This window comes from Lithobates pipiens, unplaced genomic scaffold (genome assembly GCF_037356315.1).
Source record: "Lithobates pipiens isolate NorthernLeopardFrog02 unplaced genomic scaffold, aLitPip1_a1.2 Scaffold_8, whole genome shotgun sequence".
Taxonomy (NCBI): domain Eukaryota; kingdom Metazoa; phylum Chordata; class Amphibia; order Anura; family Ranidae; genus Lithobates; species Lithobates pipiens.
Window position 1 is genome coordinate 212,833,193 of NW_027507903.1, and position 24,491 is coordinate 212,857,683.

The window sequence follows — 24,491 nt, forward strand, 5'->3', positions numbered from 1 at the left end:
GTAGGCATTTTTTTGATGGATGCCTTAACTAGGCAGATGTCTGGATTGACCTGTCCAGCTCAGAATTGAATTGATATTCAACCCTTTATAATGCTTTATATTAGTTAAAAATGGTCCCCTACTCCAAACTGAAAAAAAAAAAAACTAGATATGCGACCCATTTAAAGGCTAAGTTGACCTTTCTGAACTGGTTACACCCATATTCAGGGTGTAACATGTTCAGCATACTCCCCCTCTCCCTTCAATCCTCCCCCATGATAGTTGGCAGGGGATCCTCTCCCAGCACTTGCTGTCACAATTTTAAAATGGCACAGCCATGCAGGGCTCCGCAAACACGGCCATTTCATTCATTCACAGTTTCCTGTAAATAGACCACAACTACCTTTAGCCATTGTGACTGCGAGGGTGCTGGTGAGCGCTCTTGTAGTTCAGTGTTCTTCCTGCTCTTAAAGTGGTTCTAAAATTCAAAAGTTTTTTTTATCTTAATGCATTCTATGGCTCTGTGTCTGAATGGACACAGAGGAGTGGCTCGGCCCCAGTGCCTCCATAGCAAGCAGCTTGCTGTGGGGGCACTCAGCAGGAAAGAGGAGCCAGGAGCGCCTGTGAGGGTTATGAGAAGAGGAGGATCTGGATTACTCTGTGCAGAACCACTGCATAGTGCAAGTAAGCATGACATGTTTGTTATATTTAAACAAATAAAAAACAAGACATTAATATCACTTTAAGCAACTGCTTGTCCGTATCATAGGTACAGAAAGACAGCTATAGAGAGAGTCTGCAGGAGCCTGGCATTGCACCTGCAAACTTTTGATCATGGGTGCAAAACTCTGCATGCTCCTTAGAAAAAATAAATAAATGCACATTGTTTTACTTACAAAAAAAAGTGCATTTATTTTTTTATTTTATAAAAGGTGAACTTATGCTTTAAGAAATTTTCGGTTAAAGTTATTCAGGATCCTTAACTGTCAAAGATAAAGATAACAAGGAGTGGAGAAATACATTTCTAAGTTGTAAAGCATGTTTAGTGATATTACATTCATACATACTAGAATGATAGCTGTAGACCTATGATAAATGTTTACACAAGAAAATGAATGTATTGGTCATAATAAAAACATTTATTCATACTCTATCTACAAATGGGCAAGTTGGATAGTCGAGCAAACCTATGTTCGCTTCAAACAACCCTATCATGTAAAAGGGAATTTAACATTTTAAGCGCCTCGTCATCTGAAGAGCAGTTTGAAATGAACATGGGTTTGCTAAACAAGTGACCATTTAGTGAACTGCCTATGTAAGATTATGTGATTATACTGCCTTAACGTATGTAAAACATAAAAGCAAAAATGATAATAAAAGGATAAGTTAAGAAAAAGCTAGGTTTAGGGTCTAGACATGATGTCCTAAAAGATCTGCTTTCAGTGACAAAACACACAGACATGCAAATGCACACGTAATAGCTGTAAGCAATGAATGATAGTGACTTCTAACCATATAGAGCTGGGCAGAGACAATTACCAAATACAAATCTTACATCATCTCATTATTATGATGAAGCCTTAAAACAATATCTCCAAGGTCCAGACTGTACAATTTAGTAAACAGGAAAGTACCAAATTTGACATCACTGATTAAGGCCAGGCATTTCTAACGCTTCATACACATTTCTGAAATCCACAATACATCAATTTTTAATAATTCCACTCTCTCAGCTCCATTAAAAAGATGGTAGGGGAAAGATTTTAGAGTAATTAATGATATAGTTAGCTGCTAAATATTAATAGGAATCGTAGTTCTGCATAAAATATAACATATAAACCTTGCCAATACAGACACACCAGTAATTAAAGTTGAATATGTAATTACGCTGATTTATAAGACAGGGAAAAAGTTACACTTTTCCAGGCTCTGTGTAAACCATTGGTAATAGTTAAAGTTGTATTTTATGGTTTTAATAAAAGGGCAATGCACTTAATTTAGTGCAAGTTCAGAGCTAGTTTGAAGATCATAATCAGTCAGATAATGACTATGTACATTTCAGGGTACTTTATGGATATTGGCTCAATAAGGAGGATTTTCTGCTTTTGCATCCCTCGTAGTTATAGCAGCAGGACATTTATAAATAAAATGTGTCCTTTAAGGATCAAATGTAGACATCCCGCAAATAGGTTTTAACGAAATTGAGATATATTTACATAATTTGTACTATACAATAAATGGAAATTACACGATCAACTAGAAAAGCAAGTCAAGCTGTGTTTTCAAGAAAAATGTCTACATTTTAAATCCAAGAACATCCCAGTAGTGGGATGTCTGCTAATATGCTCTGTTATGCTGTATGCTTAATGGGTAACTATCAACACTTTTATCACTATCCTTCCTGCGTGTGTTATCTATATATATATATATATATATATATATATATATATATATATATATATATATATATATATATATACATATATATATACATATATATATATATATATATATATATATATATATATATATATATATATATATATATATATATATATATTTATATAGCTACTAACAGTGTTAGTAAAAGGGGGGTTGATTAAAATATACTTGAATGCAAATATGAACAATAAATGGAATAGGGAACGGAAGTTTCAAAGACACGAAAAGAGTACTGCATACATCATGGAACAACACATATGGCCTTAATAGAGTATCTCTGGAAGAAAGAATTATTTTTCCTTTAACAAAAGGTCAAATACTAACTCTATATCAGTTTATTGTTCATGTGCAACGGAAATAAATATTCATTCTGAGTTAGAGGGATTTTTATATTACAAAATAGAGTTCTACATGTACAGTATTTGTAATCTGTGTGTACAATTATCTTTTTCTCCTTCTAAAGCAATGTAATACTTCTCAGTTACACAAAGTTTGCCCTTGTGCAGCTAACCAATATTGTGTTGTTTCATTGTGGCTTGAGAGGAATATTGGTCCCACAGTGGTTTGTTTAAACGGATACTGTATGTTTAAACATATATACCCAATAAAGTATAAGCCAGTTTAACAGAGAAAAGTTTGCTGTGCTGAATTAGGTGGGCATATTTACCAATACTTACTATGATACCACCTTTAAAAAAGTTTTTTGTATTTCACATCTAATTGTGTTGACTTGCACAGGGGTGAAGCTATGACTTGTGTCCTATCTGAACCTTAGTATAGGACTATGCTTAATCTGCACTACAGGTCCAGCATTTTTTTTCTGTGATTTTATATAACTTACATTTCTTAAAGCATATCTATGGCTCAAAATTAAGATGTATGTTTTAAGGAATTTAATTTGCAAATGTTATTGTGTAGCTATTCAAAAAATAAAGTTCTCAAAGTAGAAAAACACATCTAATAAATATTACTGTGGTACTTACTTCCTTGATCACTATCACACAAACTCTTCAAGCTATTTGAATATGTAGTGTCACAGACAGCAGAGTGTTTTTGCTGAAGTATAGGGCTGGCCATAGGCGTATCGCAATTTTGATCTGCCTATGGGTAGGCTGGTTGTACTGAAGTTGATCCATCCATCCACTTGAGTACAATCAGCCTCTCAGCTTTTTTTTTTTTTTTTTGTGTGAACACTACCGGTATTGATCATTCTGCTGGCTGGGAAATCTCCCACTGTCAGAATACAATAGCGCAGCGGGAGAGATTCTCCCATTAACACTCACTGTGTTCATAAGGGAATTCAGCAATTTTTTTTCTTTCAACCTGTGGTTGAAGGAGAGACGATTGTATATTGTATGGTTTGCTTAACTGAGTGTGATAACACTCAGTTGCATCTGGACTTAGAGCAGTGACCAATCGACACTAAAAATACATGCCCCTTCATTCTGATTCTGAATTATATTAACTGTATATGTGTCAAGCACTGTATAGTTGCTGGGGCAGTGACACTGCCCTAGTTTCTGTAAGTGCCATGAATGGAGGTGTACTGACAGCTTGGTGATCACATCAGCACACCTCCATTAAGACGGGTTCTCTGAAGTAATACAGTGTCACTGGCCCAGGAACTTAGCAGCGAGGGGAGCACACACAGTAAATATAATCCATCAATTCAGTCCGGAGTCTAGGTTTGATGACATGCACCTCATGAGAAATGTAGTTAAGAGTTGGGCAGGAACCAGAGGGATCAGCTGTGGGTGCTGCTTGTTTTGAAAAGCTGAAAGTAAGGAAGATCAAATGCTGCTGATACAGGGAAGATGCCGGGGGATGCTTAGCTTTTCTACATTTAGGAAAAATAATTAGAACAGTACGATACAGTGATTTTATTGTTTTATGCCTGTACTGACTAGCTGTTTGCATGGATGTCTTTTTAAGTTCCTTTACCATATCATGTTCATCTTGAAGCAAGGATGGCCAAAATATTATACATAACATTAATATTTTATGCTATGTACCTTCTCAACATCACAGATGAGGAAATACAAAACATTCAAGTCCCATGGTCAGGAATATTTGTATTGTAAAAGAAAAAGAAAAGAAAAAAAAAGATGATTAAAATTTAAGATGGCTATAGTGTTGCATAAAAATAAAGTTATCTCCCTTTTAGTGAACCCATATGGAGTGTCCTTTAGAGCTCTTAGCAGTTCAACATTCCCCACCACCCTTCAAAATTGCCTGTCCCTTCTAATTTAGAACCACCAACTTTCAAACTGATCTGATAACGAGTGTCAGTGTAGTGGGTAATAAGGTACAATGCTGCATTCATATTAACACACAACTTCATTCAAGCACACAAACATTGAAAATGTATATGAAATGATGGACACAAACATTTCATAAACCAGTGTTTTTCAACCAGGGTGCCACAGCAAAATGACATAAAACTGGCAGGACCTGTACTATCTGATGACATAATCAGCTGCTAGGGACAGGTCAGGCAGCCCCCAAAGCCTTCTGTTTTGCTGGTAAGACCACACATAGCAGAAGGGAGGAGGGGAGAGCCAGATGGAGATGCGGGTGGTGTTCTCTTCCTCCTCTCTGCATATAGCAGTCACAGGATCACTCTCAGATTAGATAGTATAGGGCAGTGATGGCGAACCTTGGCACCCCAGATGTTTTGGAACTACATTTCCCATGATTCTTAACTACACTGCAGAGTGCAGGAGCATCATGGGAAATGTAGTTCCAAAACATCTGGGGTGCCAAGGTTCGCCATCACTGGTATAGGGCATGATGGCGTCCCTTAGCTCGGCAGCAACAGGCAGTGGAAAGTAAGCAAACCCTGTTGTGTAATGAGAGGGATGCGGTTCAATGCAAGAAGTGGAGAACGTGAATTGTTCCCCTTCCTATCCTGGGACAGCACTGGTGCATGGTGATTGACCCAATGATGTCTCATAGGGAAATGGAAAGAGTCATTGTCCTTGTATAACCTGCAACCAGAGTGTCTCAGAGCTCACACAGCTATCTCTCCCCACTCCCAGCAACTGAACTGGTGTCAAAGGAAAAGTATGTGCTGCTAGGAAGAGGGAAATGAAAAGAACTCTGTTGTATTGCCCTACATAAGTGGGGTTGTTTGCTTGCTTTAAGCTTAACGTAGAAGGGAAGTGAAAACCTAATTATGCTTAAATATGCTCCCACCCTCATTATAAGCCTATTTTATGTACCTTGGAAAAGGAAAGATCCTTATACTTCCCTATTCTGAGGATGCTTCAGTCCAATCACATGATTTGGTCCCAGCACTAGCTTCAATGTAGAGGAAGGACAGCTGACAACAGAGCCTCCCATAGTAAGCCTATGGGTGACGACATTGCCCAGAATCTGCAACTGCTGTCTGCAATCTCTCCCCTTCACTGAAGCCGCTACTGGAGTGTTCATGTGACCTTGACCGGAGAGACTTCAGATTAGCCAATAATACAGATCTAGACTAGAACTAGAATGAACATAAGAAAGGCATATTAGTACTAGCATTCACTGGCTTATGAGTCAAAACACATTATGGCCACTTTGGAAAAAGCAATTGACTTTGTCCTTAGTGCCCTGTTAAATAAACTGGCCCATGCAGACAAGTGACCCCAGTAGTTTAAAAAATACAGTGCCATTCAAAAAAATATAGTTTGATGTGAGTGCCATACCTATAGTTCTTTTCTGTCACCCACAAAGCCTAGCCTAAATAATCCTACTGTTTACATTCCTATGTCCTGGGTTATTCCAGGTTATGGTCGACAAGAAAATTGCTGCTGAGCCTTATTCTTTTAGGACGGCTAATGTGATAATCTCTTTAGTTATAATCAAAGATGGCAGCTTGCTGATCATGTTGTTGTAGCCTAGAGTATGAGTTGGGAAGGCACTATAGCAGTGGGAGGATCTCGGTGAGGATGTTGACTGCAGTATCTTTGCTGCAACAGAGAGCGAGTGCTGTGTCTAGGCAGTTTTTAAACTAGGAAGCACGCTCACTTCAGTGATGCTGGGGGTAAGCACCCAACAACTGCTACATCCTTGAAATGAGCCAGGATGTAGGGATGTAAACTTCGGAAATATGTTGGTCAGCCCTCCCGGGTGAGAGAAAGGATATGTTAATTGGGCATTTGCGTTAAATAATATTTTTTTTACAGGTAGAACACTGTGTTTTAAACTACTGGGGTGCCTTTTTGCACGGGCCAGTTTACGTAAAATGTAAACTTAGCCTTTAAAGTGATTGTAAAGTCTTGTTTTTTTCCTATAAAAATAAAAAACATGTTAAACTTACCTGCTTTGTTGCAGTAGATTTGCATAGTGCAGCCCAGATGCTCCTCTTCTCAGGTCCCTCTCCTGTGATCCTGACCCTGCCCTCCTGTTCAGTGCCCTCACAGCAAGCAGCTTGCTATGGGGCACCCGAGCCAAGTCACAGCTCTGTGTCAATTCAGATATGGAGCCCCAACCCCTGCCACGCCCCCTCTCTCCTCCTGATTGGCTAACTGACTTTAAATCACAGCAGCGAGAGCCAATGGTACCACTGCTGTGTCTCAGCCACTCAAGAAGGAGAATCTTGGATGGCTGAGACACTCGTGGACATCCCTGGACAGAGAGGGACCTCGGGTAAGTATTAGGGGGGCTGTTGCACACAGAAGGCTTTTTATCTTAATGCATAGAATGCATTAAGATAAAAAATCCTTCTGCTTTTACAACCCCTTTAAGTATCATTCTATATTTTACTTGTAAAATATTAACGTATTTTCAGATGTACTATTACATGAATGTACATTTGTGTACTTGACATAGCCATGACATTCTTTAACTCTCATTACTAATGTAAGCATATTAAAGAGAACCTATCACCAACCTATGCATGTGAGGATTAAGCAGTCATATAAATCTACTCACAGTAAAATAGCTGTCTCTCCCTTTATTTTTCAAATTTGGGATGTTGGTGTGCTGAAAAAAAACCATCAATGCTCCTTATATCCTCTGAAACTTCCCAGTAGTTCTGCTTTCCAACCTGATGTTCCTGCACCCTCCTCCCGACCTCAATGTCACTCATAATCAGCTGCAGTGACAGCTTCCTAGTGCGATAGCTAAGGAGGGTTCAGACTAGAATCCAAACATGCCTGAGCTCATCCCTATTCATAATCCTGGCAGTAGCTGTAGAAGCCTTGAGTAGTCTGCAAAGACTCTCTGCTGCCAAGTGTATGAGTGACATTAGAGCCAGGAAGGGGATGGAAAGGCAACAGGTTAGAACCTATAGTTTCCAGGAGGTGGGGGAGGAGAGCCACAGCTATATTTCTGTGACTGCGAGTAGATGTACAGCTTAAACCTCACATACATGGAGTGCTGACAGGTTCTCTTTACAATATATACAAGCAGGCAACTGACAGTTGCATCTTGCATCTTTGTCATGTAGCATATGGACAGAACACTTATCAGATTAGAACATACAGGAGCATTGTCATACAAAAGTATCATCAATCTATATTTTTAGCTCAAAACTGCCCTCAGCTAGGCTTTATTCTCTGCTGTATGGGCAGCCAATATTTCTTTGCTGTATGGGCAGCCAATGTAAGGAATTGGAGCAATTTTTCCAATCCACTGGATCTCTGTAGTATGCTATGCTGATCACCTGAGAAGGTGTCTTGCATCTATACATCATGAAACTGATGCACAAATACATCAGAATAGTTTGTAATGTACTACAGACGCTAAACATAATACACTGACAGTAATCATATAAAACTGATGAACAAAGCTGCAAAAAAAGAGTAGATATAGGATTTGATCATGCAAATGAGTCACAAGAGTGTAGAATGACGTTATGTATCCGATTAGCACATTACCACAATACAACATATGTAACAGAAATTTAACATTTGTTATTTTTGATACACTTCCAAATCCCGTAAATGAAAGAGCCACAGCCTTTAAAGCTAAATGCACAGCATATTCACAACTGTGCATGCAAATATTGCCATCTTGTCAAGAAATGTACAGTACCTAAAATGAATGCAGAATTCAACAGCTGAAAAGTCACAAAATAGCACTGGAGGAACGGAAAATGACTGTTTTGATATCTGCATAACGACAGTTATATCCAGATGTGTTGATGTTGCCTGTTGAGGTAATCTGTACCCCAAACATGAATTCATAATGTGTAAAATGAATTTGTAATGTACAACAGGTAGCAGTTATGGGTAACAAAACTACCTGCTCTTTAAAAAAAAAAAAAAATCTACTTGTTTCTTTTCGTATATATCCTTTTTTCCAAAAATAAAAGTAATCAGATTGTGAAAAATAAAATAATCTCATTGCTGGCATATAAATAAACAATCAAAGCTAAGCCTTGAGTCTGACAAGCTGAGAACATATTGTTACAACTTGGTAACACTACATCAGGAAAAATGTGATGTTGCCAACCTGCTTGTGGCGTTATTTAATAAGGTAGTGCATAATGTAATGATTATGTCCATAGTGCTTTAATCAGTTTTATTTTGACTTTTAGTCTCACGAGGAAACAGAAGCTGAATGGTTTACATAACTGCATTTTACAGCAACTTATTAAATAAGCCCCATAAATTCCACCAAATATTTACGAGCGAGCACCATGCAATTTGGTCTTTCTAGCCTATATATATTACTTGAACAGATAAAGCTGAATGGTTGTCAAGGTTACTGCATTTTACAGTAAGATTAAATAAGTCACATCATTTCTATTAAATATTTATATGAGAACACCATTAAGTTGTTTCTAAGTTTTTATATAATAAAAACACAGTGTACCATTGGTGACGATAGTAACATGTAAAAAAAAAAAAATGTCATAATACTCTTGATTCAGCTATGAAGCACGACATAGCTGACATTGGTAAAATGACATAGAATGACATAGGTAAAATGTAAAAAAAAAAAAAACATGGCAAACTCAAGCTGACCAAAGGACGCAAAAATGCATAAGCAAGCAGGGAAAGCTATATGCAAGCTTCAACTTTTCCAGAAAAGTTGAACTTGGACTGCCCCTTCTAAGTCTCTATTTTGGTTCCCCAATGAACAGGATAGCCTCAGTGAACAAAAAGGATAAGGGTGGGGGCATAACCATGCTTGACTTACAGGAAACACTGAGATCTTTATACAGTAAGTCCCCTACTTATGAACAAGTTCCGTTCCGGGAGCTAGCTCGTAAGTCCAACTTGTTTGTAAGTCCAAAAAAGATCAGTGCTTGCGAGCACTTATAACGCCGCGTACACACAATGGGAATTCTCATCGGAAAAAGCTCTGATGGTTTTTCCGACGGAATTCTGCTCAAGTCTTGCCTACACACGGTCACACCAAATGCCAATCATTTAGATTGCAGTTACGTACAACACGTATGACGGGACTAGAAAAAGGAAGTTCAATAGCCAGTAGCCAATAGCTTCCGTCCCGTAGTTGAATCTGAGCATGTGTGATTTTTGGCATGTCGGAATTGCATACACACAATCGGAATTTCTGACAGAAAGTTTTTCCGTTGGAAAAACTGAGAACATGCTATCAATTTTTGGCTGGCGGAAATTCGGACAGCTATATTCTGATGGAGCATACACACGGTCGCATTTACAGATGAAAAGCTCTCAATGGTCATTTTCTGGCCCTAAATCCGATTGTGTGTATGCGGCATTAGTGTGTTCTGGAGGGGGGAGTCCACCTGCCAGAAACCAATAGCACAGCTGGGGAGCTCACTGCACCAACAATGCTTGTGTTGGTACGGCGATCTGTAATTTTTTTTTTGTTCAACCCGCTGTGTTGAATGAAAAAAAACTGTGCAAACACACGTTTGCAGCTTAAAGGTTCGTATGTAGGGGATTTACTGTATAACTTTAACTACCTAGATCTCCAAATATACTAATAACTTTGGTCATTAGCAGTTTTAACTGAAAGTAACTTCTGCATGTGCTTTTTTTCCATAAAGTGCCCAGGTTTGAAAGAAATCGGACCTTAAGAATACACTAGTTTATGCACTTACATGTGTGGTTGTGGTGAGCAGCCTGGACTGCTGTTTCCGTTGCTGTCGATGTGATCCAGTGAACCATTGAGGTCTTCGTGCACAGCCTGTAGTAAGCCAGTGGATGCATTGTTTATCAAACCTGGGTTACTCAGTAAAGGTAAACTGCTTTCTGCCAGAGCAGCCTGGTAGGAATAAAAGGGAGAAGTATGATTATTTTCAAAGACCTATTTCTTAACAAGCATCGTCAGCCTTTGACCTTCGTGACACTACTATTTATCTGAGGGAGGGCAACACTTTAAGTATAACATCTGCACAGTAAACCCCTAGTACAGCTTTGCATTTGTTTACTCTGTTTTCTAGCTTACTGCCAATTCAGTGCATTAAGGGCTGTAATGATTAGTTTAGATTACTTTCAGCATAGTACACTGATCCTCACATTGGAATTGTATTGGTTTAAATCACACAGAATTAATAGCAGCAGCTTAGTCATACACACTGAGAAAACATGAGTATTCCAAAACTTGCCACAGGGTGTCCTTCTTGCCACTTCACATCAAAAGTAATAGAAATTAGGAACAGAGCATTTTTGCTATATAACTGTACCTGCTAAAACTAATAAAGGAAAGTATGTCTGATAGATAGATATGATAGATAGATAGAGTAGATAGATGGATCAATCTATTCATAAAACTTTTAAGCACCGTGGTAATGCTTTTGGTACAAAAACAAGTTAAAGTGTTTCCTGTAATAACCTTAAACTTAATCCTTAAACTCACCCTAACACATAATTATCCCCTTATCAGAACCATAAAAGTCAACATAACCCTTAAAGCTCACTTTTAACACTTCATTTACCAATAATACCAACCCGTTTAAGTGGAGCTAGCATCAAATTATTTTTTTCATGTTAGGTGAATGCATACTAAACAATATATCGTTTTACTGCCAATAGGTATTTATTACTATTCAGAGTTCACACTACACCCCCTGACAATGCCTTCATCTAATTTTCTTTCAGGAGGTCACCATCTTTGTTCGAGCACTAGCCCAAGTGAACATCTACTTTCTAGAGACTGAGGTGTAAGGATGGGCTCAGGTGTGTTCGCAGCTCCACATGCCCATGCCCGCCAGGAAGCTTACACTGCGCAGTGCTAATCACAGGCCGTGAGATATTTCCTGATCTGTGCAGCCGCGGAACGAGAAATGTCTCACTGCCTGTGATTAGCAATGCGCAGTGTAAGCTTCCTGGTGGGCTCGTGCATGTGGAGTTGCAAACACGCCTTAGCCTATCCTTACTGAGGTGCTGGCTTAGATATCATAGATAAATAATATTACCTGTGCAGTGCTTTGTTCACAATTGACTAACACAAAGCAGCTCCTTGCTGCTGCCTACCACCTTTTTAGCTTCAAAATTAAAAAGTTACAGTCTGAACATTGGGGCAGAGGAGACCGAGGAAAGGCTTCCTCCTGCCACAGTCTGATGGCCTTCCTCTCAGCCTAGGCATAGTCACTTGTCTGAATTTGAACAATTCCTTTTAAAGTATGGGGCATTTTTATGAAAATTATCTACTTGGTACATATTCTTACATATCTTTTGTTTATTCGTTGTAAAGGTACTGCTAGCTCTATTTTAGGCAAATCTGGAAATGTAACCCTTTACCCGATTTTAACACCTAACCCATAACCAAACACTAAAAATAATACTAAGTGTGAAGCCTACAACATAAGGCAACATGACATGTCAAACATTGGCAAAGGCTGCCACTGCTGACCTCTCCAGTAAATTGTAGTTACCCTATTGTCATGCTGATCATCTTCTTGGCATATACAGCCTTGTGCATTTACACTGACTTTTCTGAACTACATACTTCTTATGGGTCAGCAAGTCTGAAGATACTGAAGCCACAGGGTCTGCATGCCAGCCAGGCAACTAGCATTTTTGGAAGAGCAAAGGCAGTACATATATTAATTTATCCCTTCACATAAAAAAAAATAAAAAAATAACTTCCTTAATGTTAACCCCATTCTTAATAGTCAACACTGGCCATTAATGTTAACCCTATTAGTACCCTTAAAGGATACGTTCACCTTTTAGGGAAAAAAATAAATGCGCATATTTTTGCTGGAAAAAATGTGCATTTATTATTTTTCCTACAGGAGTCTGCAAAGCTTTGCGCCTTGATCAGTGGATTGTGCGAGCAATGTTAGACTCCTGCACACTCCCCCTTCAGCTTTCTGCTTGTATCTCTGTGGACTTTCAATGGAGGAATGGACTACAAGTACACTGATCAGCATGTCTGTAGTTCATTAAGAACTACAAGCCACCTGCCATAGTGGTAGACAGGACTTGCAGTCTCTTCATTTGCAAATCACTGTGAATAAATGATGAGGCTGTGTGGGCCAAGCTTTGCACAGCTTCACTGAATTGAAATGAGAAAAGTGGCTGGGGCCGTGGGGGGTGGCTCAGGGGGAGCTTTCCCCCAGGGTAGATGCAGAAGGTGGTGGAACATGTTATATGTTACACCCTAAATATAGGTATAACAGGTAACATCTTCCTTAAAGTGAACTTAGACTTTAACACTGACCTTTTTCCCTCTGAAACACTTCCTCAATGTTTACCTTATTCCTATCCTTAACATTCAATTAAAACCTCTAAAAACTGACTCTAATATTAATCCCTAATGCTCATTAAACCCATGAGCTTACAGTTCTATACCAAGAACGCTAGAGATGCAGTATACAATATGTTGCATGTTACAAGAAAAGTAAAAATTACTTCAGATTATGTTACCTGTAAACTTGCATTGAGAGCTGCACCATAGCCGAGGCTGGTAGGTATGTTTTTGACTAATGTAGGACTACTGCAAAATAAAAAAAATAAAAAAATGTGAATAAAAAAATTGGTCTGATCGTGCAGTTCTAGCAAAGTGACAGTAAACTAAATCTAACATCAAAAGTATTCAAGGTACAATATAGCATTATTATTATAGCATGAATGTAATTGTTGCTGTACAAAAGAAATGCAGATTCATGTCAACTTAACTTAGTCTCATACGGTCACAAACAATTGCTTGTAAAAATTAGCACGCCACAACAAATAAAATCTTAATTTTCAATGAAAGTGAACATGTGGCCCTCTGACTGGCCAAAATTTTTTTCTTGGTTCTAAGGCAACTTTACTCTGTGTACAGGACTTGCAAGATATCACCTTCCCAAACTCTTGTGGCACCTAGATTTTTCGGAAGTCTGCTCAGAGAGGTTGCATTATGTACAGTAGGTGCCTTCTAATGTATTTTATTACCGGCTGGCTAGGTGCAATTAAAATTTGAACCCTTGACTTGGTTATTAGAGAATGAGAGTTTCCAAATACTAGAAACATTACCATGATGATTAAAATGATTTAGAAGACTAAACAGAGCACACTTACGTTTCACTTCTATTTCTTACTAAATGGTTAAATAAATGAAACAATAAGACTTGGCAATCAATATATTTTAGAGAGGTCTATATGTAAAGCACAATAGGACTGCTGTATATTGTAGTATAACAGCTATATATATATGTTATACAAATAACCCTGTAAGACTTGTGTCTTCCCTTAAGTGTTTATCATGTTTATGGGCACATCACAAGCTGATTTATTGGCTCTGTATCAACAACTAGTCACTGTAATAACAACTGTTGCATAAGGTGCAACAATCCAATTGAGTAGTTATTTACACTGAACATATGTTGGAAATGTAGAGGTGATTTCACAGTCAGACCGTAATTTGTGTGGCCATCCTTTGATTGAGATATATATATATATATATATATATATATATATATATATATATATATATATATATACACACACGGGTGTGGTCAGGCATTGTTAATTTGTTTCCAACTCATCCTTCTAATTACTAACAAATATGGATAATACAGGTAGTGTGGCTGATCAGTTTCGAGCACTTACTGAGTCTAATGAACCACCGACTGTATAAATAAAATGTGACAATACAAGGGATGAGTTGGCAATGTCGATTACCAAATCTTTCTGCGGCACCTATAGAACTTGCAGGCTAATGCATAAACAGGCTATTATTTTACAAAGGGCTAGTAGACCCTTTTTCAACCAGGGTGCCTTGAGGTTTCTTCAGGGGTGCCTTGGTGGCAAAATGCCTAAAAATTTATCAAAAATTGTATACAAGCCAGCAGGTGGATCAAGCTGGCCTTTAGTTACACAAAGCCAGGGATTTTCAGTATACACCACTACGACTTTCTAGACACTGGCATCCTAACAACCAATTACATTATCAGATGACAAGGAGGATGTCTGTCACCTCCACAGCATCCATGTTTGACCCTGCTCTGCCTCTTTCTCTCAGCACTGGGGTGACCTTAACTAACTGATGGAGAGAAATTGAGGGAGAAGAGAAACATTGGAATACTAGTCAGTACCAGTGTGCAAAAGTGTATTTGCTTTGGAAGAATAAACCACCTCTAACGTTGGGTGTCCTGTGTGTGGATGTTGCTGCATTATGTAAAACTATTAGAATTGTTTTTTTACATTTTAGAATGGGGTTTCACAAGACTGCCCATAATTTTAAAGGGTGTCTTAACTGAAAAAAGGTTGAGAAACACTGGGCTAGTCAACTCACTAAACAATCATTTTTCACTTTTCCTTTCCTCTCTTGCAGTGAGAGAGTGGCTAATATGTATTCAAATACACAACTTCAAGGAAAATGTTTGCATGTCAACCTAAGCTATACTGGCTTGAAAAAATACTTTTAATATAGCAATACAGGTGAGAAACTGTATCATGAGAACACCACACACTTTTTTCTTTGGTTCATACATGCTCAGCTATGATATGCTGAGGAGGGAGGAGGGTACTCACATGGGTAATGTTTTTATCTTCCACATGTACCTACATCTTGTAGGTACAAGGACTTCAAAACAGTGTTTTGTCTTAAAATTTCTATGAGTTTAGTGCTTGGTGGAACACTTTACTGCATGTAACAGTTTAAGAACTAAGCCTAGACGCTATACTAGTTCTAGTTCACAATAAAATTAAAAATATATTTGTGCATAGTATTGTCCCCTAGTCTGGTGCTCTGTGTTCTCATTGTAATGCATGCCAGACGTTTTTATATTGCTATATAAGACAGCAAAGCGTCTGGTAGTTTTTAGAGACAATTATATTTTATCTGTTATTAATATAGGTACACAAACAGCCATACTGCTGCAACTACCAACCATACAGCTTTATATTGCTAGGTTGGGTCACTAAAGGAATATAGAGGTTTCACTTTGCAAGGGTAATTTCACTTAGATTAGTGAACTAGGGGTAGCTCTGCTGACTGCAACCATCCAATCATATGGAAACAAAAAATAAATAAAAATCTATATTTCCTTGCATATGATTGGGTATTCTTTGCAAAGTAAAAATTTGACCACATTAACTAAAGTAAAAATTCCCTTGCAAAATGAAAAATCCCTTTGTTAAGCAAAAAGCCTCATTTTTTTCTACTAAATCAACCCCAGTGTGTTGTCAATCCTACTTATCGTTTAGGAAATTACTGCTACAAGCCTGTTGATGTAGTGGTTTTCAAACAAAAGCAGTGTACTGACCGAGCCAGTGGTAATCAATGCTGATTAGCTTGGATGATATCTGACCTTTCTCTTCTTCTTACAGTAATGTGGGAAGTATATGTATGAAACAAATGAACAACCACCTATATTTTTAGTGTAAAGTAAAAAAAAAAAAAGCACTTTCTTATTAAATCTCGTGTGTTGTCTAATGCAAATGAATCTACAAAAAAAAAATAAGAAAAAAGAATGAGCAGTATTTTAGTAGTTTAAGAATAAAATTTGATTTAATCTTAATTATTTAATGTTTTTATGTAGCTTTTTTAGATATACACCTTGAAGCAATTGTAGATAGCTCTATAACATGTTTTTGACAATTTGGGGTATGCACAGAAACGGCTAATTACAAAATATGACAATGGACAGGAAATAGTTTGTGAATGCTCTTGTTTTTTTCGGTGTCAGGATCTTTATGCACTTAAAAAAATGTTCACCTAATTACAGTGCAAATGAAAAAAAAATAGAATTTTATGGTAATTTGGTGTTTTATTATGGTAATCTTGAGCTTTTAATATGGATTTTTGGGTTTCAAATAATATGCAATACTCTAAATCATTTTAAACGAAAACCCGGCTCTTTCGTTATATTTATCATCATTAACCTGTCAATTCATTTCCATTCCTCAAATCATTGTTAACCTTAATAAGCCCAGACTCTTTTGCATTTGACCCCTGTGGAGCAAAGATCATGCTTGACGTCTGCTAAACACTGGTGGACAATGGCAACAGATATTTATCATCATATATACCCATAATGGAGACATACCCAGTGATTTTCTGTGACCTTCTTTTCTGATATTCTGCTTCATCTACTGTCCATACAGCCCCTTTAACGTTCTCCACTCGTACAAAACATTTGTGTAGGCTGAGATTGTGACGTACAGCATTCTAAATAAGACATATGAAAAAGGCTCTTCCATTAAATAATCCACACTTTGTTGGTACAGATGCCATGAATTAAAAAAAACAAAAAAAAAAAAAACACACATTTTATATTTTGCTACAGCATGGACCAAAGTAAAAAAAAAAAAGGACTTACTTGACCTACACTATATGAACCTTTCAAGCTATTTTAATAATAGCTATGTCAGAACCTTTCTTTCAGTGAGCTGGTCTAAATTGCAATATCTGTACAAATTACAGTATCTTTGAAAATGCCAGAACAATTAGGTCAGCTCAGCTCTGTCCCTGATCAAGCACTCGGGGACAGATGAAATGTCCAAAGGAACCAGTCCTGCTTGAGGTATTAACATGCTAAAAAGGCTACAGTGACACGTGTTAATTTTGCACAAAGCTTTATGCAAATAAGCTCAAAGGCATTCTTTTCATCCCACAATAATGAAATGACAGAGTTTGTTTATTCAGTATTATTAGATGCCATATTCTAGTTACAGTTTAATGTTTTCTGACTACTGGCTTATCTGAGTGATGGGTAAGCATTATAGACATACAGCTAAAAATATACACCTACCCAGGACTTCATTTATTGTTCTGTAGTGATAACACTAATAATAAAATCTGATATATTCAGTTCTCTTTTTTTAGTTAACATTCTGCACAGAATTTTTTAGGCTGCGTTTTCATAAGCTGTGATGCTTACAGAGTATTTTCAGATGAACAAGTAATGGAAACAGTCTAAAGAAACCAAGTTAGCTTATTAATGTTCAAGTTAAATTTTAATAACAAAATAGTTTTCTCAGATAGGTGTATCTATAGGTACTAATAATAAAAATTGTATCTATTAAGCTTATCGGTTTCAGGAAAAGTATCCATCTAAATAAAATTACTGTTATAAAGGGGTTAAATATAGCTGAAACATTTATGGAGGGGATCATTAATCTGACATATTTTTATTCGGATTCTTCTGCCGTATACTATCAAGTCAATTCGGTAATGACCTAATTCTTATTTCTTGAATATGAAACAAAGTAATTTTGATAAAGATTTCTTTTTATTTGCACAAAGACAAGCTTCTGGCTTGCTTTAAGAGGAGAATTCTTATAAAAAAAAAAAAAAAAAAAAGCATAAGCAGATCTAGCATCTGACCTGAAATCCAAGGATTTGATTGATCTTAATGCCCATGGCTCGGAATATGATAATTTTAATATTAATGAGCAAATGAGCAGTTTTATTATGCATGCGATATAGTTAGAACTAATAAGCTGTTCAGAATGAGTTTTGCTGGATCCCCGAGCTGTGGAGATGAGACCAAGCTAAGATATTAAATCACCTTTCATTTCTTTTTAAATTTCTTTCAGTAAATCAAATGACAGAAAATTCAGTACAATCTCTAATGAGTAACAATAGAAAATGCAAATCTTCAACATAAATATTACCTATTGGAAAAAAAAGTCATTAAGTAGATTCTGGACAGGTTCCTGTAGTTGTTTTTTTTTTCCCCCACTAAACAAAATATGTGCCCATTGGCAGTGCCTAAATACAACAATTGCATCACTTTGCAGTGCCACACAGCAGCTAATAACTTCTAAACATTTTGTAAATGAAAAGCATTATAAACCTTTCACACACATATATCTGTAATCGGCTGCCAGATTCATTTGCATTTTAAATCCAAATTAATTCACTTTAGCATATCTCACAGTTGAAAATTCTTAGTATGCTGATGAGTGCTTTGCCGCCTCTGTTCTGCTCAGCTACAAACATTCTCCCCTTTTGTATGAAATGGCTTGTGGCTAATTGATGTTTCTGACTGCTTTTTGAAATGAAAATAAAACAGTTCACTTAGACTGTGCTGAGTACCCTTATCTTGCCAGACATTGCTCTCTACCAGAAATAGATGCATATGAGGAACATTTTTTTAGCACCCTGCAGGAACCAGACAATAAGGTTGTTTGGACAGGGCTATAGATGAACTCTTTTGTCTAAGTAAATAAACTGCATTTATGTCCTGACAGGATAATATTCACTTTACTTTCTTTTTAGTTCCAGCTGAGTAGCCCCAGCCCTCACTACAGTGGCAGATCCACTCTGTATGATGAGCTATGATGTGTACAAAAGGCATAGACCAAGACAAAACCTACAGCCTCCATTTGTTGCACAAGGCAAACAGACATTTTTCAAACTAATTAGCCAATAATATGCAAGAGAAAAAGTAATATAGTGCGACTAACAAAGGTGTTGATGATTGAGTGCTCACACTGTAATTAGTGTGTCAGGCCCTCATTTCTCTGCCAAGCCTCTGCTATTAATTGCACCAAATTAGAAAACGATATCAGAGGCAAAATTATTCTTTCACTTGTCATTTTGAGAGAGAGAATTCATTCCATTCAAGAGGCAGGTTAAAAAGAGGGGACGCAGATACTAATCTGCTTATGTCATGGAAATAAATGGTCCTTGTGCTATCAGTAAGCACTATGTGAGCCATCTAAAGCTGCTCGAAAGTAGTTACCTTCCAAGTTGCTGCATTACGCCTGAAGTAAGCAAACGTCCGTGTAAACCAGCTGTAAATTTCATTAAGTGTTAACTGCATGTCAGACGATTCCATGATAGCCTGAAATGAGACAAAGATGCGTAGTGACATTAAAAAGACTCTCTAACTAGACCAGATGTCATTTGTATCACTGTGTCATCTTGAGATAATAACATACGTTCATTGAATGAAAGTTCACTTTCCTTGTACTTACCTGCCTTATGAGAGTTGCATATGTGAATGGAGGACGGACATCTGCATTTTTATAAAACTCGTAGTTTGGGGCAATTTCTAAAACATATAAGAATAGTGTTAAGTCTAAAAACTTTACATACCAAATACAAAACTGATATCATGTGTAAGCATAAAATGTGCAATATATTCATAAAAAATCATTTGTTTTAGGTTATATATTGGAAAAACTGCCATTATTTTCATTCATGCAAAATCTTCAGGATTAAATCTAGCCATGTCTTTCTTCTGCATCAAAATAGTATATCAGGAACACTAGGGCTTTATTGAAAATTCTAAAAGACATTTATATCTTAATTTTAACCACTTCAGCCCCGGAAGATTTGCCTGCTCAATGACCAGGCCAATTTTTGCGATACGGCACTGTGTCGCTTTAACTGACAATTGCGCGGTTCTGCGATGCTATACCCAGACACATTTTTTCCCACAAATAGAGCTTTCTTTTGGTGGTATTTGATAACCTCTGTGGTTTTTATTTTTTGCACTATAAACAAAGGAAGAGCAACAATTTTTTTTTAAAAACACACTATCATTTATGTTTTGCTATAATAAATATCCCACATTTTTTTTTCAAATTTTTTCCTCAGTTTAGGCCTCTATGTATTCTTCTACACATTTTTGGTAAAAGAAAAACCCCTAATAAGCGTATATTGATTGGTTTACGCAAACATTATAGTGTCTACAAAATAGGGGATAGATTTATGGCATTTTAAATATTATTTGTTTTTACAAGTAATGGCAGCGATCTGCGATTTGTATTGGGACTGCGATATTGCAGAGAACAAATTGGACACTTTTGATACATTTTTGGAACCATTGACAATTATACAATGATCAGTGCTCTAAAAATGCACTGATTACTGTATAGATGACACTGGCATGGAAGGGGTTAACACTAGGGGGCGATCAAGGAGTCAACTGTGTTCCCTAGGTGTGTTCTAACTGTATGGGGGGATGGGACTGACTAGGGGAAGAGAGAGATCGGTGTTTATATTCAGTATGAACACATGATATGGCTCCTCTCCTCTGAAAGTACTGGGATTTGTGTGTTTACACACAGATCCCGGTTCTCGCTCTGCCACAAGTGCTTGACGGTCATCGCGCCCGCCGGCCACTTGCATCGGCTCTGGGCACGCGCTCCGAGCACGTGCACCCCTAGTGGCCAAAAGGTGAAGCAAGGTAAGGTAAGGTCATTTGGCCCAACTGTGCCATTCTGCCGCAGTAAAACTGTGGTGGCTGGTTGGCAAGCAGTTAATATCTAAAAAACAATCAGTAATAAAAAACATTCCCTAACTTTTGTTTATTTAATGAAAGTTGAAACATATCAAATGATAAGTATACCTGAGGACATGGGTATATTGTATTTGTCAGAATGTCTTCTTCGAATGGCTCCAACATTAGGTACACTGGCCGGCGTGATTACAGAGGGTCCCTGGGTAATTGGAGTGACAGGTGCAGTTGGTGTGGTTGGGGTTTGAGGTAAGCTCTGAGGGGATGTGTCCAACATGTTTTTAGACATGGTGACACTGGACACTAGGTTTAGCTGTAGAAAAAAAAAACATGCAAATACATCAGAGGAAAAACAAACAAACTGCACTCATAATATATTTAGGACAGAGCAAATTGGTTTAATATTTAAACTTTGAACATGCTCGTACCCCATTGCTGCAAGAGAAAATAACCTATTATAGACAATTATAACATTTTATGATATGAACCTTATTAGAGAAAAAAGAGAGAGATTATCTAATATTCAAAACAACATTTTAGCCAAATAGGTAGAAATGTTCTTGTGTTCAGTAGTCCTGGGAAATGAAGTGCATACTGATCAGTGAATTAGTTACCTTCAAAATAGTGAAAACAAATCAAAGATCCGAAGAGAAAAGACCTTAAATAAAAGTTCATATTCTGACCATGCTATAGTGTTTGTTCTTAGTCCTAAATCTCAGATGAGAAGCTCCAACCAGCTGGAAAATCTTACACTGACCTTTAGTCTCCTTGCTAATTTGGTGGAATGGTAATGACATTACTACATATTCAAACAAAATTGTCTTAATTGCAAATTAGCCAGAGGAGGCTGAAATTTTTCAAATTAAATCTGATTGAAGATGGGGAGAGGGAAATGGTATTTCCTCACTAACAATCATTTGTGGCATGTGTTAACAAATATAATGAAATGTCAAGTTTGCCAATTCCACTGGAAAGATCATTTTCAATTTGTGATTACAGTGTCACTTATTGCTGATATACGCTAGAAAGTGGGTGTCAGGGTAGAGAAAAGGAAAATAGGTGCGAATATATGCAATCTGTTCTAAAATGTATCCTCTATTAATCCCCTCAGTGAACTACTGCTCCTCATTATCAAAAAAAAAAAAGAAAGAAAAAAAAAAAACGAAAAAGAAAAAAAAAACTCATCACCTCTACCACACCTCTTTGGCCATAAATAGCATCCAATTAGCAAAATTTAAAAGGAGTGCAACACTTGCAATGATTACAGCCATAATCTGAATTGTATTCATCTGGGATAATATGTGGGTAATTTGATTCATAGCCCTACTTAACCCCTTCACGCTCCTCCAGAACGGCAAGTGTTAAAATGCCTGGACTGATACTTGTATTAATAATTATTTGTCTGCACACTGCATTAGCCTTTCACCTAAACATAAAATTCAGCTGCTACTGTATGGAATTTGGCAACACCTGCCCCTTTTAAATCCCAAACATTCTTTCTGAGAAACAATATTTTAATAGGGAGAAATGGTGTGTTCAGCATTGATTGATCTTTCTTTGTGGATTTGTTTTACACATTTAGTCAGTGGTGAGATTTGTTAGGGAAACAAAAATTAACATATGCCAGCTAATTGTTCCTCTTTCCTGGGAAGCAGCCAGAAGAAGCACATTAGCAGGCTAATAATAACGACTGGCACCCTGAAGGCATCCCCAAGTGCATCTGTTCCCAATAAACCACAAACTGTTATTCAGCTCCCACTCAAAGCCAGCAGAGTGAAATGGGAATTCTTTGTTACGTACATAAAAAGGCTGAGATGATATGACTAAATGCTGTACTTCATGCATTTAGAACACCAATTGTATGTACTTGTTAATATCATGAACACTGCATCTTTCAAACCCTCTACAACTACTGGTTACAATATGCTTTAATCTGCGTGTTTAAGAGATGTACGCAGAAAAATCTAGACCAGTACCAGGCATTGTAAAAAAAATTACTTTTACTTATACATACCAAAAATAATACTAACAGGTTTAATAATACAGTCATGTGAAAAAGTACATACACGCTACAGGAATAGTTGAATTTTTCATCATATTTTAACAAGCAAACATTATATTGTCATTCAAACAGTGCCTATAGATGAAGGTGATATGCATTAATAAATAAAATAAAACAATTTACACGGTGTGTTCATTCTCAAACTAAAGTAACGAAAATGCTAATTTATTATATGGAACAAGTAAGTGAACCCTTTGTTTATCCCCACTTTAAATCCATGAGTTATAATCGGGTGTTCTAGATTAGGAGCCAGTGATTAGAATGTCCTTATGGAGAATGCCTTTGGAACCTTGTTTATGCGCCCGTTTACACCAGAACACAGTGCGGAAAAGGAATTCTTTGTGCATGTTTCCCGCACCGCACAATGCGCTGCCCTTGCAACATGTGCATTTCACGAAACACCCCACGCAAATTCTCCACACGCTGGGCTTGCTGGAACCATTTCAAATCCACTACAGAATACACTCAGAAGATGTACAGCTAAAGCAACGACCCAAACAGACCAATGTCCATAAAATACACGATCACGCTCTAGTCACAAGATACCCCCCCGGATGAAGCATATAATAACATTATAATAGACATGTTATCTCATCACTAAGGAAATTCTTTTATACACGACCCAATATTAAATGAACACAAAAGTTAACTACACAAATAAAAACCATCCATTCACAGCAAGTCTCTAGTAGCCTTGTTTACAAACTGAAACTGTTATCGAATAGATACACGCATCCAATCCCCACTTCCATATCCTATGTGTGACAACTGTCTTAACGTACTAAAGTATGGTGTGCTGGTCACACACATACCAATTACAGCAAACCAGTAATATACATATGTTTTGCATTAAGCATATCCTTCAGATTGCTCCCCCCCTAACATCCCCCTCCCACACCCTACTTCCTCCTCCTTTCCACATTAGTAGTTGAGTATTGTTTCCCCTACCTTTTGTTTTAGTTATATAACTATTCAACTTAATGTCATATGTATTTGTATATCTACCAAAGTACAAATATTACTTAAATTAGATCATATATTATGTGAAAATCTTTGTATGTTCTCATAAGTGTATTACGTTATGACTTTATCATTGTATCATTGAGAAAAAAACAAAACAAAAAAAAAACAAATAAAATTTCTTTGGAAAAAAAAAAAAACATGTGCATTGGCGGAAACTAATTTATGGCACTCTAAATGCATGCTGTGAATGCAGCACGCTTGTGGCAAGCAAACCACATGGTACTGCAATACCATGCATTTTGGTGTGGCACAATCTGAAATGTAGTGCTTACACTACTTTTTCTGTGTTTTGAAAGCCCATTGAAAAGAATGGACTATCAAAAGCCCAAAACCTCAGCTATAAGTGTCTCTTGTACATGAACATCTAAGACCGTTTAATGTACATTCTGGCATATTTTCCACACTCAGGAAGTCCAAAAGCTGCATACAGCTGCC

General features: G+C 37.2%; 1 protein-coding gene across 14 annotated transcripts in view; it reads right to left on the reverse strand.

Moving 5' to 3' along the window:
• Positions 1–24,491, reverse strand: part of FOXP2 (forkhead box P2) — a 390,396-nt gene that overhangs the window by 52,869 nt on the left and 313,036 nt on the right. For all 14 annotated transcript variants that reach the window (XM_077472079.1, XM_077472084.1, XM_077472083.1 and 11 more), the window contains 6 exons: positions 21,083–21,284; positions 19,704–19,780; positions 19,469–19,570; positions 16,826–16,947; positions 13,218–13,287; positions 10,445–10,608 (listed from right to left, as the gene is read on the reverse strand). In XM_077472079.1, the coding sequence (XP_077328205.1) occupies positions 10,445–10,608; positions 13,218–13,287; positions 16,826–16,947; positions 19,469–19,570; positions 19,704–19,780; positions 21,083–21,284 (737 nt within the window). The remainder of the gene's footprint in view (positions 1–10,444; positions 10,609–13,217; positions 13,288–16,825; positions 16,948–19,468; positions 19,571–19,703; positions 19,781–21,082; positions 21,285–24,491) is intronic.